This window comes from Leishmania mexicana, chromosome 29, assembly GCF_000234665.1.
Source record: "Leishmania mexicana MHOM/GT/2001/U1103 complete genome, chromosome 29".
NCBI lineage: Eukaryota > Euglenozoa > Kinetoplastea > Trypanosomatida > Trypanosomatidae > Leishmania > Leishmania mexicana.
This window is the reverse complement of record NC_018333.1, coordinates 1,073,609-1,093,622: the sequence shown is the minus strand read 5'-3', so window position 1 is coordinate 1,093,622 and position 20,014 is coordinate 1,073,609. Positions and strand designations below refer to the sequence as shown.

Sequence of the window (20,014 nt, the reverse complement as noted above, 5' to 3'; positions counted from 1 at the left end):
TTGCGTTTCTTGGTCTGTGTGTGCGGGCTTGCAAGTAGGAGTGGGCAGAACATCGCGGCTGCCACTCATCTCGCTGCCGCCCTGCTAGGCGCCCATATGCGCGAGACCAAGTATAGCGACAGCAGAAAGAAAGCACCTTTCACCATTTTCACACCCCTATTCTCTCATAATCTTCTTCACGCCTGCATACATACACGGGTGAAGGCCCGACGCTTGAACCCTGTCGAGACGGAAAGAACGGGTCGAGAGCCAAACACACGCGCATTGTCGACACAGCGCGCGGAGTCTTCGTTGAGAGCGTATTCGTCCGCTGCCTGCGGATACGCCCTTTCTTGTGCCAGAAAAGGTCCACAAACACTCTGTTCCCCACACGCGCGCCCATACCTACGCACGGTCACAGAGGCACGATCGAACCTCTTTTTCTTTTGCTATTTTTGTTTCCATTGGCGAACACACGCCCATACGCACGGAGAAGGACGGCAAGGCCACACCTCACCGACAGCATCCTCACTTCCCTCCCACTCACGTCTCCCTCTGCGTCTGCTCTTCTTCCTCGTTTCTTCCGCGCAGCCGCGGTGCTGATTTGGTTTGGCTTCCCAGGTGTTTGCTGCGTGTGTCTTGTGTATTCCGCTCTGCATTCGCTCCGTCATCGAGCGCACGTGCTGACTTGCTGGGCAGCTGCGCAGCACGCCGCAGTTGTTTCCCCCGCCTTTAGAGAAGATACATCTACACACCCTTCCCCGCCTAACGGCGCCTGATGAGCTCCACTGGTGAGGTGAACGTAGCCGCCGGATCAGCAGTGGAAGGCGAAGATTCACGTTTCCGCGCCGGCGATGCGTTAGACGAAGACGACGACGGGTCCGCAGCGGCCCCCTCGCCAACTTCGACAACTTCGGCTGCCACGAAGGTGAAGAAGAAGAAGTCGGCCAAGACGCCGTCCAACAGGTGCGTCAGCGGCAGCGTCATCGATGTTGGCGACAACGACGACGGCCAAGCCCTCTCTCGGTGCCTTGTGTACTGTCGACTGCGACCCACCATCAAGAAAGATTACAAGGAAGGCGGTCACGCGCTCGTCACTCTGGAGGACAAGCGCGTCGTCGTCAAAGATGAGCGCCACTACGACTTTGACGGCAGCTTCGGCCCGCTCGCTGAGCAGGCGGAAGTGTTCGAATCCGTTGCAATCCCCTGCATTGACCACGCCTTCAACGGCTTCTGCTCCGCGCTGATGTGTTACGGCCAGACCGGCACTGGGAAGTCCTACACCATGTGCAACACCGACCCCCAGCACCTCGGCATCATCCCCCGTGCGGCGAAGTACATCTTCGAGAAGATCCAAGCCAACGTGGTGGGAGACCCGACGCGCACGTACGCGGTGGCAGGCCAATTTGTGCAGATCTACCGCGATAACCTTGGCGATTTGATGGTGCATGAGGGCAAGGATCGCGTGGAGATCCACTACGACGAGGAGAACGGGGTGTCGCTGACAGGGTGCACCTCCCACGTCTTGGCAAGCTCGAAGGAGTTCATGCGCTTCTACAACGAGGGAAATGCGCGCCGCGTCATCGGGTCAACCGCCATGAACGCGGAGTCGAGCCGCGGGCACACCGCGATGATCATCTACGTCACGTCCGAAGACACGGAGGACATCGGCAAAGGTAAACTGCGCGGCAAGATCACGTTCATCGATCTGGCCGGGTACGAGCGCTTTAGCAAGACTGGCATCACCAATGCCGACCCGATCCGCAAGGATGAGGCCAAGACGATCAATGCGTCTCTCCTGGCTCTCGGCCACGTCGTCAGCTCCCTCTCGGCCGGCACGAAGCACGTTCCTTGGCGCAATGCGAAGCTGACGCGCATCCTGCAGGACTCGATCGGTGGGCGCAGCCGCACCTCGATCATCCTCACCGTTGGCCCCAGTAGCGAGCACCTGTACGAAACGACCAACACGCTTCAATTTGGTCTGCGTGCCATGGCTGTCAAGGTGGAGGCGAAGATGTCTGTTACGGTCGACTACGTGAAGCTGTCGAAGAAGCTCATGGGACTGCTGAGTGAGCGGGATGAGCGAATCAGCTCGTTGGAGGTGCAGATCGCAAACCGCGACGCGGAGCGGCAGGAACTGCTTGAGCGCTATCAGCGCGATCGTGGCGACCTTGAGCAGCGCTTCGCCGCGGAGCTGCAGCAGCTGACCGCGTCCGGGGCAAGTGAGCAGCAGATCCGCAACCTCAAGGAGGTCTACCAGGCGGAGATCGAGAACCTGCAGGACCAGCAGCAGGAGGAAATCGGGTACCATGACGAGATCCACTCGAAGGAGATCACGCAGTTCATCAAGGAGCAGAAGCACCAAGAAGCGAAGAGCCTGATGGAGATGAAGCTGGCGCAAGAGCGCCTGGTCGAGGAGTTCCAGCGGAAGCTCGACAACGCCCGCGGCGGGACGAACGAGGATCTCGTGCGCGCGCTACAGCAACTCGCTGAGAAGGACGCCATTCTCGCCTCGCGTGCGAACGACACGGCCCGCCTACACGCTACCATCGACGTGCTCACAGCGCAGGTGCGGTCCTTCGGTGGCACGGTGCAGGCGGACGTCGACTTTCCAGAGACGTTCCTGGACGTCTCGCAGGTAGAGGAGATGCGGGCCCGCCTGCAGGGTGAGGTGGAGCGCAACCACAACAAGGTAGTCGACCTCTCCACCCAGCTGGATCGCGCCTCAATGCTGGCGCACGATCGCATGGAGGAGGTGTCGAAGTTGCAGCAGGAAGCAGAGCGGCTGCACGAGAAGCTTGTCCAGGCCGGTGTGGAGATCAGCGAGTCGAACGGGGAGCTGCAGGAGCTCCGCGAGAGGCGGGCCGAGCTGATCGATGTCGAAGAGCTTGAGAGCCTTCGCCTGCTCATGCAGACAGACATTGACGAGCTGCGCAGTCAGAGAGACGAACTGCAGGCAGAGTTGAGACGTGTGAACGAGGCGCGCGTGCGCGAGTCCATGGCACGACGTCGCAACGTGCTGGACGGACCCGACACCCTAAAGCGCATCCTTGCGGAGGACGTTGGGGAAGGCACGGAGGGCATGGGCGACAGCGTCGCACGTGAGCAGGGGCGTTGTGACTCCAACGCTGCTGATGGGGTGCACAAAACGGGGCCAAAGGCAAAGGCGATGCAGAGGGCGTACAAGAAAATGATTCAAAAGCTGAACCGCCAGCTCTCGGATAGTAGTCGTGACAGGGCTGCCCTCGTGCAACGCATTCAGCAGCTCGAGCGCACGCTCACGCTCTACGGCATCCCTGTGCAGGCGACACCCGGGTGCACCACGGAGTATAAGGAGGCTGGGGCTAGTCACGGTGGCAACACTAGGGGGGGACCCGCTCGCCCAGACACCTCCGCGTCGGACCGGGAGAGCTCCGGCGCTGAGAGTCACTCAGAAGAGTCGCTGCTGACTGCTGGGAGCGCAGACGCCGCGCTCGTGCTGCTTTTCAAGGAGCAGGAGATTGAGGTGCGGGATGGCCTGATCGCCCAACTTGAGATGCAGTTGTCAAAGGCGGTGTCGGCATACGAAAACGATCAAAAATATATTCAGGAGCTGAAGGCGCTGCTACTCGATGCTGGTGAGACACCGCCAGAGACATCGTCGAGCGGCTCGCAGCCGGTGGAAAGGGTGCCGCTCGACGAGTACAGCACGCTGCTACGGCAGCTCCGTACCCATAACCGCAAGCTCCTAGTGGAGCTACTTGTGCTGCAGTCGCGCCAGAAGGCGGAGGCGACGGAGTCACCCAAGACCGAGCGGTTGATCTTCGAGGAGCAGCTGGAGGAACGAGACACGGAGCTGGAGATGAAGGACGAAATGCTGCTTGAGAAGAACGCAATGCTGCAGTACATGGCGACGCTGAGTGCACGGCTCATCAATCAGATGGAGGCGCTGGGCCTCGAGCCGTGCTGCCATCTGCCGGAGCGCTACCAAGACCTTGTCAAGGCGGAGAAGGACCAGCTCGACATCCAGGCAGCAAAGCAGCGTGAGCTAGAGGCGCAGCTGCAGCGGGAGCAGGACGAGAGGCAGAAGATGAAACGGCTGCTCGAGGCGATCAACACCGAGCGTGAACAGGGCGCCGCCGTCCTTCGGCAGACGGAGCTGCGCAACAAGGAACTGCGCGAGCGCGAGAACAGCGCGATGACGGCACTGCAGGAGCTCACAGAGCGAACGATACAGAAGGAAATGATGCGCGATGAGGCACTGCGGCGCACCACGCACGAGCTTATGGAGCTGCAGGCGCGTTACGCTAATCAGCAGCACCGCCGCAGCTCCAACCTCTTCGAGCGGCTTCTCCGCAGTATCATTGAATAGGAAAAGCCGAGAGCAGGACCTTTGTAATGACTCATCCCCATTGCCGCTGTTGGTAGCGGCGTGTCATCTGCGACGCCTCCCTGCTCGTCTCTGTCAATGCCTCCCCCCCTTCACCACCCCCTTCTTTCGCCTGGCCTCTTTGGCTTTTCGCCCCTGCCCGTGTGCGCGTATGCACCTGGGCTCTTTGAGGCGTCCGTTGTCGTTGCGTGCCTGGCGTTTTGTGCGCAGGTGCATGTGGGTGCGTATGCGTGCGTGTGGTGTGTGTCCATGCGCTCGTCATGATTGTCGATTTCGCTGCTTGATTGTCTTGCGTTTTTTTCGTGTATTCTCATTGCGCCTTTCTTCCACTTACCTTTCGTTGTTGTGCTTCCCTTACGCCGTATTGAATATCCCTCACCTCACCTCACCTCCCCCCTCTCTGTGTGTGCGTGTCCGTCTGCCTGTGAGAGAGAGTATGCTTGTATAGATTGGTAGGCGTGTGGGTGCGCAATATATCTCACCTCCTGCCTCATCTTCGCAGTCGTCCTCATCGATTGATGCTCTGCTTCCCCCCTCGTTATGTTGGGGGCTCCTGCCCCCTTCCTCCCACAACACGATAAGAACAACAACGAAAGTCGAACAGAGCGCCTCAGCGATCGGTCGCGATGTATATGACGTCTTCAGGCCAGCCTTTTTCTCTCAAAACGCTCTTCAATCAGACGGCGAGGTGGGACTTGTTAGGAGCGATGCGGTCCAAGCGACAGCACACCGGCCCTGAGAAGGGGGAAGAAAACACAAGAGCTGTCAAGGATCGCTTCACCACGTTTGAAGCTTGTCCACGCACCTAATGAGTCGGATGACGACTCACTGCCAGGGAAGCAATCAGTCGCTCATTTAACCTTTTCATGGCAGTGGCCTCTTCCGCCTTTTTTCTCTTCCTCGTGCGAAGCAGTGAGACGCATGGGCGCGGGCGCTGTTTGGCTGAGGGCTGGCACGCACGTCATCCTGCCTCTTCCGTGCCACCATGTCTTTGGGCTTCACCATGTTATCCTCCCCCACCCTCTCTATCGGTCTCTCTGTCTTTTCCTTGGCTTTTCGTTCATGTCTCTCCCCTGCTGCACCATTATTTTTTCTTCCTGTCCGACCACTCTGGCAACACCCTCTTCCCCTTATCACCCTACCCACTCGCGTGCACGTCAACGTACACGCCCACCCACGCACCAATGCAGCGGAGCCTCAAAGCACACACCGAGAAAGGGCAAAAGAAACGACAACAACAAACGGGCAGCACGCACAGACGAACAACGAAAGCCCTAAAGACACGTATACCCGCATACACACACACACACATATCCACACACACACACACACACACATACGAACACACAGAAGACGCATCGTCTGCGCTGCCGGCAGTGTGTTGTCTCACTAAGCCTAATACTAAAGCAAAAAAAAAAGAAGCACCACCCACGTAACACTGTCATTCCACTCTGCTGTTTTGTTCACTTTTCTTTTTCATATATCATTTGCATACGGCACTCCACCCCACCATCAGCACGGCTTCCTATCTTGCCAGGCCCCCCTCCCTTCCCTTCCCTTCCCTTTCCTCTCTTTCCTCTCTTTCCTTCTCTTACACTCTTATCAGTATCAAAAAAAAGAAAAAGAAACGTACGTCTTTGGACGTTTGCGCGCGCTGTGTGCTTGCGTGAGCTGTCTTGCTCTCTCTCTCTCTTTCTCTCGTGTACCTCTTCGGTGTTTCGTCGGCGTCCTTGTTTCTATGCTTCTTCCTTTGTGTTTTAGCTCCCTTTTTCTCCCCCCCCTTACCTCCCTTTCCTGGTGTGTCGGTGTGCTCCTGCCCCCCCCCCTGTGCGCTCTCGCTTCCTTGGGTCTCATTTTTTTTCTCCCTCGCTCCCTCTCTCTGTCTGTGTGTGTGTGTGTGTCTGTGTGCGTATGCCTGTGCAGTTTACACACAGGCATACGCACCCACACACGTACATACGTACGGGCTGATGTTTGTGGGGTGAGACAAAGAAAAGACGAAACCAAGCCACTAGGAAAGCACCAGCATCAGCAAGAATAGAAAGCAGAGGTACACGAGAGCATCACCGTGCGAGCACGAAGTGGACGTGCTCTTTCCTTTTGATTTCTTCTTGTCTTTTATACCCCCTCCCCACTCCTCCTCCGCCCTTTCGCACCTTGTGCCGACCCTCTGTTGCTTCTTCCTTTCCTTTGCTCGTTGTCTCAGTCTTCCGCCATCCACCGTGCACTGCTTTGGTTGTGTTTTCGCCTTTCTGGCCCTTGAAGCTCCTTCTCTCCACCCAACCCTATTGCCTCCTGCCTCACCTGCAGCGCTATTTACCTTTTTCTCCCTCGCCTTCTCTCGGCCCCTCTTGTTGTGGATTGCATGTCCCCTCACTCCATGCACCGTCTCTGTGATTGTGAGAGCTACCTCTTCTAGCAAACTTCAAGACGCAGCTAATCTATAGCCCACTCACCTCTTCTGTGTCGGGCTCTTTTTTGTTGTTGCTCCCCCCCCGACGCTCGCTGCCTGTGTCTTTTCCTTGCTGCTACTGCTGCTTGTGTCGGTGCGTTGGTGCTGGAAAAGTGGTCTCAACTGCCTCCTCTGCTTTGAGGCAACGCACGCAAGCTACTGGTGTCGGTGCGCATCAAGCGGAGAAGGTAATTACGGTTGGCTTTGCAATCATCACGTCACAACAGACCGCTTTAGGTGCGTGCACACACACACGCACACACATTCTGCGTGCATGACTCCGAAAAGGGAGAACGATCTGCCCTGTGACGTTGCCATCATTCCTGTTTGCTGTCTTTCTTTCCTTCTTTGCTTGTTTGTTGTCCATCCGTTGAGTGCAGCTGCTTGCTTCGTCTCGGGGGAAGGCTGTTGAGGCGACCAACGAGGGGGTCCCCTCAACTGTTCTTGAGGGACGGACACGCATCATTAGGGACGCTCCGCCTCCCGGAAAGGTGAGTCTATCACCCATCGTCCGCAACTCGGACTTTGTGTATTGATTAAGGGTTTGACCACGGTGTGTTTTCTTTTTATTTTATGTTCATTGTTGTTCCATGATTTTTTTTCTTTGGATTCGACTTTTCTATCGGCGACTGTCTTTTTTCTTGCATTAATTTATTTGGCTGACTCGCCTGTTAGCTCGCTGGCTCGCCGGGATTTTCACCAATCGCCTTTATCGTCATCTGCAAAGAGTGATCGCTCGCGGGAGGGAATAGGGGTTTAGAGGTAAGAAACTGAAGTGTTTCGTTCGAAGACACACAAACGCCCACCCCCACCCTCTTCACCTCCCCCCCCCGGATATACGAGCTGTACGTGGGCAAGGAGTGCGTTCGCGTGTGCCCTCGCTTGCACAGACTGCTGCGACACAGTGTGCAGAAAAGCATTCGGCGCGGCACCTTTCCCTCGCCATCCCCATCTCCCCTCGCACCCACGCCCGCCAATGAGTCAATGGCAGCCGATTGTGCTGTTGACGCTGCGCGATCGCCTACGGCAGTTGCTATGGCAGAATTATGTGACTGAGCCCGAGTCTGAGATGAGCTGCTCGCCACGGAGCAGCATCACTACGCCGGCGGTCATAGAGGCCCCGCGTGTCTTACATGAATGTTTTGATGTGAATACCGCGTCCTTGGCGAAGATGACGCGTTTAGCTGCACCTTATAATTCCAAGTCGCCTCCGCCACCGTGCGCGGGAAAGGTATTCGGTCAACACGGGTCGAAATCCCACCAAGCATCCCTGACCTCATCGTCAGCTTCGCCATGCGTTGATGGGCATGAACCTTCATCCGCTTCGCACGGCCGCCACCTCCGCAGGCGCGCATCGCCGCGACATGCAGCATTTATATTTCTGCTGCTGCAACTGGTGCACATGCTGTGGGCAGACTTTGGGCCTCCACTGCACGACTTCTTAGGACCCGATGGACAAGCCGCGATGGGCCCGATCTTGTTTGCCGAGGCCACGAAAGTTCACTATCGCGGCTCCGTCTACCACGGCGTTACGGAGGAGATGCTGCAGCGCGGCGGCAGCACCTTCTCCATTCAGGTGTCCATCCCAACGTTTCCGACGAACATTACGCTTGTTCGTCCCATCATGATGTCCATCCTGACAAGCAACGTGCGCCTTGTCGACGACACGGGGACTGTCGTGCGCCGCCGGCTGCACGTGGCGCACGGTGAGGCGGCGGCACAGGCGTTCAATCACACGCAGACGAAGCTGGCCTGGCGCCGCCTTGCGAAAGATATTCTTTCCCATAGCGAGATCGAGGTTAGCCCGAATGGGCACGCCGTGAAGGTGAGGTTTGCGAGTGGGAAGTGGGTTCTGCCGGCTCAGACGTCAGCGCTCATCGTCCCTTGCCTGCCCTTTTCCTTGTTTGAGCAGCTGGGCAGGCTCGGGGTGCAGGATTTGCCGAATAACTGCCTCGCCGGAGACCCTTTTTTTGTGAGCAAGAAATCATTTCTGCAGCTGGACGAGGCACGGTGGAACCCGTCGCAGCAAGTGTTCGTCACCGGCGGGCCCATCTCCGTCCCTCTCATCGGCGCCTCCACCGTTTCTGACAAGACCGAGCTGGAGCGGGGGCTTAGCGTGATGGAGGGCTACACGTGTCTGCACACGCGCAGCGCCTCTGTGCGTGGCAGCCGCTGGGACGTCCGCGACAGGGTCTACCGCTTTACCCCACACCGTGGCGGTGTGCAAACCCTCTGCTACATGCCCTATCCAGACACGCTGCCATTTCTGAGCGTGAAGCTGATGGACTCGTACGAGGTGGCTGGCCCGGAAGGGGTCTCGACGGATCCGCCACAGGTTCACGCAGACCTAGAGTTCGCCGGCACCATCTATGGCACCAACCTGACAGAGCGCGACACGGCGGTCATTACGGATGAGCTGTGCACCGACTTCAAGTCGCAGAACGTCTTCTTCGTCGACCTCTTCTTCAGCAGCAGCTCTCGAGTGAGCTTCCTCGGCACATTCCACAAGCGCGGCATTTACCACGTGTGTTACCACCGCGAAGGTTCCCCTATGTACGTGTTGGTGTCGACATTATTGGTAGAGCGGGGTGCGGATGTCGTGATCGATAACGACAGCCCCAATGTGCTGATAGACCAGGACGTCAAGCTGCTGCAGTCCGCCTCCGTTTCGCGGCTCAACGTCCAAGAGAAGGGAAACCTCAACCTCCGCCAGCGCAGCCTGAATGTGTCGTACTTCCTCTGGTCTGGAGGCAGCATCTCTGGCAGAGGCACCATCAACTGCACTGGGTATGCGAAGATCACCACCCAAGGCTACGAGACGCGGCAGCTGTCGGTGCCGCTCTATAACTACGGCGAGATGACGATCGACGTGCAGCGACTGTCCATAGAGCGGGATGGGGCGATCCACAACTACGGCAACCTGACGCTGGCCGTCTCGAGCATGGGCGTGGACAGCATCAGCAGCGTCCTCTCTGCTGGGCGGCGCAACGCGATCACGAACTACCCAGGAGGCGTCATTCGCATCATGGCGCTCGACGAGCGCTCCTACGCGCTACTCACCGGGCGCTTCAATTTCCAAGGTGGGTCAGTGCTGCTGTTAGGAAAGATCAACCTCACCGACGCCTCCAGCTTTGCAGCTTCGACCGTGACGCTGAAGAGTGGAACCCTTCTCACGGCCCAGAAGATGCACCTTGGCGGCACAGTGGTGGTGGAGGAGCGATCCGCTCTGACGCTGATGAAGGGCTGTGTCCTTATTTCGACGACCGTCGCGGGCGATGGCGTGGTGCAGCTGCTGGGGGATGACGTGGTGCTCAACTCGCTCACGGTGACGGGCTCCATTCGCGCACTTTTCGGCGTAGGTCTGGCCGATCCGATCTCCATCATCGCCTTCGGTACTACGCAATTTGGCGAGGACACCGTAGTGCATGTGACAAACGCCAATTTCGTGGCCCCAAGCGGGTTCGCCAAGGCGACATTTCTCGGCCGCCTCATCGCCGACTTTGTCACGGTGCGCTTCAGCGGCAACATGATTCTGCAGATCGGCGGCGTGGCAGTGCTGTACGGCAACATGTCCGGCGAAGCCCTCAGCTTCCGTCGCACCCTCACCAAGCTGTCCGGCTACTCGCTGCCGCTTGCCACGGCGTCTTTCGTGTCGCGAAATGCGACCATGTTTGTAATAGACACCTTCCGCCTGGACGAGGCGGTCGATCTCAACACGCGCAGCGACTCGGCCTCTGCGAAGGGTGCCGTCTCCTCGTCCGACCCCTTCAACAAAAGCATCGTTAACAGCCCGGCGGCCGCGGCGACGCGAGCGTGTGAGGTGTATATGCCGACGTCGCAGCGTCTGACGGTGAGCGGGCGGCTTGTGCTGCGTGGATGTGTGCAGGTGCCGTCAGGCAACATCAGCGGCGCGGTGGTGAAGCTGGAGGACTCGGCAGACTGGGAGCTACTGCACCAGACATTTTGCATCTTTGCCGATCCGGAGACGCTGCCGCACCTCTGTCGACACCACCGTCGCAGCGCACCGCCCCTGCAGAGCGGCTTGGCGCTTAGCGAAAAGGTGTCCGTGCGCAACCCGGCGTCTTTCGTGCTTGACGAGCTTACGCTTATTCACAGCCACACGCGTGTCATGGACTCTGTCCCCATCACCATCAAGGACACAATCATCGTGCGGGCCGGCTCCACCCTTGAGCTGGCCTATGGCATGGTGATGGCAGCGCGCCACATCATCATCGAGGGCACCCTCGTTGTGAACAACCCGCAAAACACAGTTTTGAAGGGCCTGGTGGAGGTGAAGGAGGAGGGCATCATCGAGCTACACGGTGTCTCCGGGATGTCGTGCGTGAACGAGCTTCTGGTGGAGGGGCGCCTCTACCTTGCACCGAACGCGCGGGGGTTCCACTTCCGCTGCCTGAGCGCCAGCGATGACGGCATCGGCGGCGAGGACACCGAGGCGGCACCGGCCGACCCGGAGGGCAGCGGAACCATGAAGACGCCGGGCCGCCTCGACGCGCTGCTGCGCAAGCGGACCCTGGCGAACCTCCAGCCTGGCATGACGTGCCCCGATGACGTCATTCACGATTACGACTCACGCCGCCAGTTCATCAACCTGTACTGGATGCGCCAGGCGTACGACCCGCCAGCTGACCAGCCGACGCGGCGCGACATGATCTGGATGACGCTCTTCGGCATTGCCTGCTGCTTTGGCACATTTCACATCCTGCTGGCTATGTGGGGATACACGTACAAGAAGTGGTGGAGCGACATTCGGGCGCCGTGTCCACTGCAGCTCACGCTAACGTGGGATGAGCTGAGCTACAGCGCCGTCAACTACTTCTTCTTCTGCAGATTCATCATCGTCCACCTCCTGAACACCATGTCCGCCTTTCACCCGGGGCTGCCAGCGCCGTTGCCGTCGGTGGCTGGCATGCTTCTGCGCGGGATGGGGCTGCTCATGCCGCACCACCAGACGCCGATCAGCCGCCCCCGCAAGGTCGGCCTCTTCTACATTGTGTGGCTCTTCACATTCCTCTACGTGAAAAAGCGGGGCAGCTGGCTGATAGCGTATCTGCGCCGCAGGCACCCATATTTGCTGGGCGTTGTGCAGAAGCTCTACACGGTGCTGACCGTTCTCAACTTCATTTTTCTGGCGCCGCTCATGTCGTCTGTGGTGGACGCGATTGCGTGGCCGACCCTGCTGCGCAACGTGCCCACGTACGAACTGATGCAGCAGGACATCTGGGTCGCCATCTCCATCATTTCCTTCCTGTCGATGGGTGTCATGGCACCATCGAGCATATTGACGAACCAGATGTGTATCCCTCACATGGATCTTCGGGTGCGGGCGTCGAACATGTTTCTGCACTTCGCGGTGCAGATGTGGGAGACGGTCATGTGGAAGGTGTTCTACAACAACCCGATGTGCGTGGTCCTCAACTGCATCTGCTTTCAGTTCTTCCGGCTCGCCTTCCTGTTGTGGTTTCCCGCCACGCCGTACAAGAACGTGAACCGATTCATAATCTTCCTGTTGATGCAGCCCTTCTTTGTTTACCTCGCCATCATCCTGTACGTGGTGCTGGTACGCACCGGGGTGTACACGAGCTGCACGCAAGGCACCGACTTGTTCCGCGTCGTCGCGGCGGCGTTCGTCATCGTGCTCTTCGTCAATTTTTGGCGCAACGTGCTCTTTACGCAGGAGGCGACGACGCCTACAGGTGACGTCTCCATCGACGCCCTGCGCTGCTCCATGACCCAGATTCGCAATCGCATCCATGACCTGAAGTTTGAAGTGTACGCGTGCACTGACGCAATGGAACGGGAGAACATCCTCAACGCCATTGCCCGGATGCGGATCGAGTACCTGGAGAAGCAGGAGCGCTACCGCTTCGAGACACACCGGATTCTGCGACCGTTCATCTTCAACGGGACCGGCTTCGACGGCGATACACACATGCAGTCACACAGCAGCGTCGCTTCGTACAGCAACGACGATGGTGACGATGCATCCAACCTGAATCCGGCTATGTCACCGAACATGCAGCACGGTACCCTTCTCAGCGTGGAGGAGATGGAGACCTTCAGCTGCGGTCCAGCGCTAGGCAAAGGCAGTTACGGCACCGTGCACCTTGGCATTCTCACAAACGGCAAGATGGTGGCCGTCAAGTATGTGAACGTCGTTAGCGAGAGCCCCGAGGCTCTGGCGAGCGTGAAGGCTGAGGTGAACATGCTGCGTGAGTTGTCCCACCCGAACATTATCCGCTACTTTGGCGCGCACACGATCCAGGACACAATGCTGGTGTTCATGGAGTTCGCCGTCGGGGGCAGCTTGACCTCCATTGTGAAGAAATTCACGCACCTCACGGAACCTGTCATGCAGCTCTACTCATTCCAGATCTTGAAGGGGCTTCAGTACCTGCACGACAAGGGTGTTGTGCACCGCGACATCAAGGGCGAGAATATTCTCATCGACGGCTACGGTGTGGCGAAACTGGCGGACTTTGGGTGCAGCAAGTCACTGGCGAACATCGCAAACTCCAGCCAGGTGGGCTGTGGGACGCTGGTGGGGTCCCCGTTTTGGATGGCGCCGGAGGTAATTCGGAGCGAGGCGTACGGCACCAAGGCGGACATCTGGTCCGTCGGGTGCACCGTCGTGGAGATGCTCAACGGTGGCGAGCCACCGTGGCGAGAGGAGTTCGACAACGTTTACTCTGCCATGTTTTACGTGGGCTCGACGAACGACATCCCGCAGATCCCGCCGGAGACGTCGGATCCGTGCCGCGACTTCCTCTTCCGCTGCTTCGAGCGCGACGTCATGAAGCGGGCCTCAGCGGACGAGCTGCTCCAGCACCCGTGGCTGAAGTCGGCTGCCGCGGCGTCCCACGCGGAGGACTCGAGCGACAACTTCTTGTCCTTCTCGGCCGTTTCGTCCCCGTCGCTCAAATCAACATACGACGGGCAACGCACCGCGGGTTTCTCGCGCAGCACCCCGCATAGCTCTCGTGAGGACCTGACGTCACCGCTCAACGGCAGCACCGCTCCCCAGCCACCAAACAACAGCATCGCTAGCATCACCTCTAGTGGCTCCAAGAAGTTGAAATGAGCGGCTGCATGGCAGAGACGTTACTTGTGCAGGTATCGAGAGGCAAAAAAAGGCGCTCATGGTGCCTTCTTGCGACTACTACTTCACATTCCCGCCTCAGTTGGCGCACACCGGTCGCCGTCTGTGCACGGTCTGCGCACGTGTTGATGTGTACGCACTCTGCGTGTGCGTGTGCTTCCACTCCCCCTCCCTCCAACCTCTTGTTGTAGCGGTGGGTCAACGTGCTTCTCTCTTTTCTTCTCTTGTGTTGTTCTTACCATCGTCATCCTCGAAAGCGAAACAAGGCGTGAAATGGCACGGCTTCGTCGCACCCTGGTCTTACGTCGCCATCACGGCTCGCCTTCTTCGCTGCTGGGGCGGCCGTGCTCAGAGGGGATGAGTGGGTAGAGACTTGAAAAAAGAGTGCGCTTATCAGGGAACCGCTGCCTTCCTACCCTTTTCTGTCCTCTACAGTTGTGATCGGGGGGGGGTTCCTGTGCAAGGATATGCCACGCAGTCCTTCCCCCCTCTCCCCCCACATACACCTCTCTCTTCTTCCATATGATGGTCATCAACCCTATGAGCTGAGAGACGGCGACAATCCCTCTTCGTGCCGAAACGTTGCCCACACTTGTCCGCCTGGCACCCTTCTCTTGACCATCCCTGCGCACCCCTCCACTCTACACCCCTCTGTCCTGCATCGGCCTCCACGCACGTACGCGCAACCGAACACAGCCGCAGTAGCTCCGTCTTTTCCCTTTTATTTCACGCATCCAAGTGAAATACCCCCCCCCCCCACACACACACGCACTCACACGCATCGCTTGTACCGTCCTACGCAGAGGAGAAAATGTCCTTTAAACTCCCCGAGCTGTATATCAACCCCCAGTTCTCCTGGGGCCCTCCCGAAGAGGAGATGAAGCTGGACGACGGCGCCCCTTTTGAACTCTACTCCAAGGCAGACCCGCTCGAGGCGCTGGACTGGTTCACCTACAAGAGAGAGGCGGATGTGAGCGACAGCGATAGCAACGACGAAGCCGTGGCAGCCAACAAGCGCAAGGCGTTCAAGCAGGTGGAGGACAACGCCCGTCTCAACGCGCTGCGCACGGAGCGCGAGAAGACAGTCATGTTCAACCCGCGCAACAACGGCCCGCGTAACGCGAAGATGGCGGCTGGCAAGAAGGGCGGCAAGGACAACCGCAACAACAACCAGCGCCGCAACCGCCGCAAGGTGACAGAGCTGCCAAACACCTATAACGCCTCTGCGATGGCTGTGGTGCAGCACGTGATGAAGCAGACGGATATGACGAAGCTCCGCATGGGCGCGCTACCAAAGGTGATCGAGCTCGGCCTCTATGGTACCCCACCGATCTACAACACTGGCATCGAGGCAGCCACGTGCGCACGCCCGCTGCCGCTCGACGAATCCAAGTACGAGGAGGACTACTTTATGCGTGGGCTCACCACGGAGGATCCGGAGCTGCGCAAGATCATGGGCGAGGCGCAGCGCTACCCGCTCGTGGTCGTCACGGATGAGATTCTGTCGCTGCTGATGGTGTGCACCCGCTCCTCCTACCCGTGGCACATTCGCGTGCTCAACTACAACAACATCTGGATCCTGGTCAAGGGTGAGGACAGCAACATCGAAAAGCAGTGGGTGAGCGAGACGGCCGGGCATGAGATCCGCCCGTCGGAGGGCGCCGACAACCGTGCCGAGCGCATCTCTTCCCTGGGCGAGGAGTCGACCAAGGTGTACGACTGCTTCGCGCGTGCGTCGTGCGCGAAGAGCTTTGCACAAATCAAGACGAGCCACAGTCCCTTCTCCCGCAAGCAGCCGCGCATGTACAGCTACCGCCGCTACATCCTGCACGACGGCACGCCGGACCGCTACGACATCGTCGTGCGCTGCGAAGTGGATGCGGTGATGCCGCGCACGAACGACCGCGTCCGCTGCTTCGCGCTGCTGGAGCAGTGCGTCGTCAGCGAGAAGGACTCGTCTTGGCGCCGCGAGGGTCTGCTGAAGAACGCCGCCTCCTTCCTGCCTATCGAGTACGCGCACAACGGCTGCAAGATCGCGCGCTGGACGGCGCTGTCTCTCCTCTCGGACGCGAAGCTGATGAAAATCGGTTTCGTGACTTGCGAGGAACGAATGGAGAAGGGCCAGCGCGTGTTCGACCACAAGCAACACGAGGTGCTCTCCGTACAGACCTACTCGCCCGCGTCGCTCGCCACGCAGTTCGGTATTGACGTGTCGAACATGTGGGCCATCGTGGACCACATCATGCGACCCTTCATCGAGGGCCATTCGATCTGCCCGTCGATTCTCATGAAGCCCGGTGACAAGTCAGAGCTCATCGTCGTCGAGGAGGAGGACGACGACGATGAAAGCGACGAGGACGACTCGGAGGAGGACGGCGACGACGGCGATGACAAGGACGACGAGTAGAGTAACGTGGTTGGATAACGCCGGATGGCGTCCTGCAACACGCAGCCACGTTCTCTTGTCCTTGCTCTGTGTTGGTCAATGCCTTCCACTCGGCTGTCTTTGTTTTTCTTTTTTTATCACTTTGGTGGGCGGGTTCATTGTTAACAGAGAGTGTAACTAAGTTCACATGGTGTGGTGCTAGGGCAGTTGCTGGCGCTGGTTGCAATGATGAGCTTCTTTTCTGTCTGTCGGTGCATTGCAGTCGTGACTCCGTGTCTATGCGTGTATGGGATGTCCCTCTGCGCTGATGTACCAGTGCTCTTGTCGCGCTCTTCCATCATCGCAGGTTGCAGCGAGGCGTCAGGGCAAGAGGACAGAGGACAAAGGAACAGGAAGGTGAGTGATGGGACTAAAAGGTAAGATACGTACAACAACACCAACCCTTACAGCAACCACAAAAAAAAGATGGAACAGACGTGTGTATGTATCGGTGCGTGCGCGCTAATGAACTGTGTGTCTTGCTTTGGAAGCTGAATGCGAGTCCGAGAGACTGGTATGCGCCTCCTCATCATGAATGACGCACCTTCTCCACTTGCTCTTGTGCAGTGGTGCAGAACGGCCCGTCATTATTCCTCCTCCTCTCCGGTCGAAGCGCATCAAAGGAGGATGTACGGTGTATGTCAAGTGCGAGCCCGAGGGAACTCAGCAAACGCCCTTACGGCGGCTCCATGCCACCTTCACCTCTTCTGTTCGTCATCTCTTCTGTTTTTCATCTCCTCCGCTTCTCATGCGATGCTTGCTTGGCGGCCACGGCGGCACGTGTGCGTTGTGCGTGTCTGTGTGTGCGTGTGGATTTTATTTGCCTAGCTCCTTGCCTTGTCTCTCTGTGGGCTATCTGGTGTATCGCGATACAGTGCATTCTCTTCAAGAGATTCTTTTTATTCGTTGGCTCAATTGACGCTCCACACCTCATCGCTAGCTTGCCGCTCTCGGGCCCATCGCTTCCCCCTTTTCTTCCGTTTCGCTAACACACAGGGCCACCGCCATCGATGCGGATTAATTAGCCTTGCGTGGTTGCTTTTTTTTTGCGTGCCTCCTGCGGTGTACGCTAACGACGGACACACGCGCTGCAGCCTACGCGATCTCACCGGCGGCAGAAATACTTTGCAGCAAGGAGCGCACGCCAAGAAAGCACGTGCACGAGTGTGTTTCTTGTGCCGCAGAAACGCACGGGTTTGTCCTTGTGCTTCCCCCGGTGTCGAGCCCCCCCCCCCCACACGAGTTGTCCTCGGTCTTGCGCCGCTGAAGCTCCCTACCGTGTTGTCACTACCACTACCCCTTTTTCGTGGTGGCTGTGTGGGAGCTTAGTGATCCCGTCGTGTGAGTGCACCGAAGCCGAGAAGCCGGCATCTGTGTGGTGCAATGCATCGATACCGTCTTACGGCAACACACACACACACGTTCACGCAGTGAGGCGCGGTGTTTCTTTGTGCCTTTGAGACGGACAGGGGTCCGCTGAAGCCCCGCTGCCCGATTTGTGGATGCCAATTTCGAGGTCTCGACTGTCTGTGAAATCATAACGGCAACAGTACCTCCGGCACGAGGAAAAGTATATCCGTCAAGCGGCGCACATCAGGCAGAAGACAGAGAGAGAGTCTTTTCCCTTCGGTACGCTTGACTCTTCCTCTTCCACCCACTCCTACACGCACGCGCTCAGCGGCAGGCATATACACCTGTATCACTAACGTACGTGTGAGCCATGGAAAGCTCTCACTCCCACGGGCATGGCAAGGAGAGCCTGAGTAGCACGCAGATGTTTTGGCACAGCGTCTCGGCGGTGGTGTGCGTGGCTGGTGCCGGTTTCTTCGTCGGCCTCCAAATCGCGCTCTTCTCGATTGACCGCCTCTTCCTCCGCGTCCTGAGCACCACTGGCACACCTAAGGAGCGCCAGCAGGCCAAGTCACTGCTCGCTGTGCTGAAGTTGCAGCACTGGACTCTCGTGGCGCTCGTTTTGATGAACGCTGTATTCGTCATGACCCTGCCGATTCTGCTGGAGACGATGTTCGACGAGATCACCGCCCTTATCGTGTCCATCACGGCTGTCCTCTTCGCCGGCGAGGTCCTGCCGCTCGCTGTCTTTGTGCGCTGGGCCATTCCGGTGTGCTCCTACTTTATCCACGCTATCTGGTTTGCTATTATCGTGACGGCGCCAGTGAGCTATCCGATGGGCAAGGTGCTTGACCGCGCCCTGGGGCACAGCGAGGAGCCGCTCGACCGCGAGGATTTGGCCGCCCTGATTGCCGGTCCGCGGCTGGGAGAAAACGATGAGGAGAGCACAATGATGGAGGTCACATCTGTGCGAGTGGGCGGTGGCGATGGCGATGACGGCGGCGAGAGCGCGCAGACAGCCAGGGAAAAGAGTTCGCTGGGCCAGCTGCGTGAGTCGGAGGTTAAGATGTTGCAGGCGGCTATGCTGCTCTCGACCGACACGGTGCAGCAGCATCTGCGCACAAAAGCGGAGGACGCCTTCATGTTGTCCTCTCACGACAGCCTCGATCGAGAAACGATTTTGTGCATCTTGACCACCGGCTACAGCCGTGTGCCGGTGTACTTTGGTGAGGATCGCCGGCACATAATTGGCGTCCTCATCGTAAACTCGCTCGTGTCGCTTTGTTTTTCCCAGCCAGACCCACCGCCACGGGTGAGCGACTACTCCCTTCGCGAGGTCCTGAGGCTTTCTCGGGAGGCGTCCCTCTACGATGCCTATCTCGCCTTTCGCAATGGGCCGTCCAATATGGCAATTATCTACGACCCCTCTGGGGCCATGGCCGGCCTGCTGACGCTGAATGACGTACTGGCGACACTCTACAATGCCGACCCGGTGACGCCGGCCACATTGTCGGAGCAGTACCTGCGCCGCCAACGCAAGATGGTGGAGCTGGTGGAGGGCATGAAGGCTCTGCAGGTCACGAAACGTGTTGTACCAGTGTCGCTGGGCACGAGTCGGCTCGGTGAGTCGGTCCCCCAAAATGTGCGGAAGGACGATGCACAGGACCAGGCTGCCACCATCGGCACCCTTTTTCCAACTGCTCGGCACACCCCGTCGCTCGCGAAACCGACGCCGCCGCCGCGGTCTTTTGTTCCACTAGCCGGCGGCCAGTTCTTTGCTTCCACGTCTTCTCTCTCCACGTCTAGTTCAACTGGTTCGGCTGAGTCCAAGACTGGTCACGAGGGCGCCGCCTTTGGAGGAGCCACCTCTCCTTGACGCTCAGCGTCTCAGTTCGGCCTCTTTTGTGTTTTGCACGTGTGCTTGGGTTGGGATCGCCTGGGGGAGGAGAGACAGGGGATCTGCAGAAGAAGACAAAAGGGGCCGCGTGCGCGCGCGTCATGTTCGTGCTCTGCGCAGAGCACATGCGGGCGCACGTATGTTTCTTCTTTCTTTCGTGTGGGTGTGTGTGATATCACCAAATCTCTCTCCCTCTCCTCCCTTCCACGTCTCCCTGGCCTGTGTCTTACCCTTTCACCCCCCCCCCACCCCGTCCTGTTTGTTTGCCCCACGCCCTCCGCCTCTCTCATCAGGCCGCAGGCTCGTTCTCTTAGTTGCTTGGACGTGCCGGCCCCCCCCCCTCTGGCCCCTTTTCCTGCTTCGTATTTTTTTCTGCTGATTGGGGAGCACGTGGGCTGCCACTCCCCCACCACCACGGCTGCCGC

General features: G+C 58.5%; 4 protein-coding genes across 4 annotated transcripts; all 4 read left to right on the top strand.

The window, feature by feature from the left end:
- Positions 1–757: 757 nt before the first annotated feature.
- On the top strand, positions 758–4,330 carry LMXM_29_3060 (putative kinesin; the record flags this gene model as incomplete). Its single annotated transcript, XM_003877402.1, has 1 exon — positions 758–4,330. One exon carries the CDS (start codon positions 758–760, stop codon positions 4,328–4,330), a length of 3,573 nt encoding a protein of 1,190 aa, XP_003877451.1.
- Positions 4,331–8,202: 3,872 nt separating this feature from the next.
- Positions 8,203–13,899, top strand: LMXM_29_3050 (protein kinase-like protein; the record flags this gene model as incomplete). The annotated part of the gene is made up of 1 exon (XM_003877401.1): positions 8,203–13,899. One exon carries the CDS (start codon positions 8,203–8,205, stop codon positions 13,897–13,899), a length of 5,697 nt encoding a protein of 1,898 aa, XP_003877450.1.
- An 829-nt stretch (positions 13,900–14,728) lies between these two features.
- Positions 14,729–16,324, top strand: LMXM_29_3040 (eukaryotic translation initiation factor 3 subunit 7-like protein; the record flags this gene model as incomplete). The annotated part of the gene is made up of 1 exon (XM_003877400.1): positions 14,729–16,324. One exon carries the CDS (start codon positions 14,729–14,731, stop codon positions 16,322–16,324), a length of 1,596 nt encoding a protein of 531 aa, XP_003877449.1.
- Positions 16,325–18,062: 1,738 nt separating this feature from the next.
- LMXM_29_3030 (conserved hypothetical protein) lies at positions 18,063–19,568 on the top strand (the record flags this gene model as incomplete). Its single annotated transcript, XM_003877399.1, has 1 exon — positions 18,063–19,568. The coding sequence occupies one exon, from the start codon at positions 18,063–18,065 to the stop codon at positions 19,566–19,568; it is 1,506 nt and encodes a 501-aa protein (XP_003877448.1).
- Between the last annotated feature and the right edge of the window lie 446 nt (positions 19,569–20,014).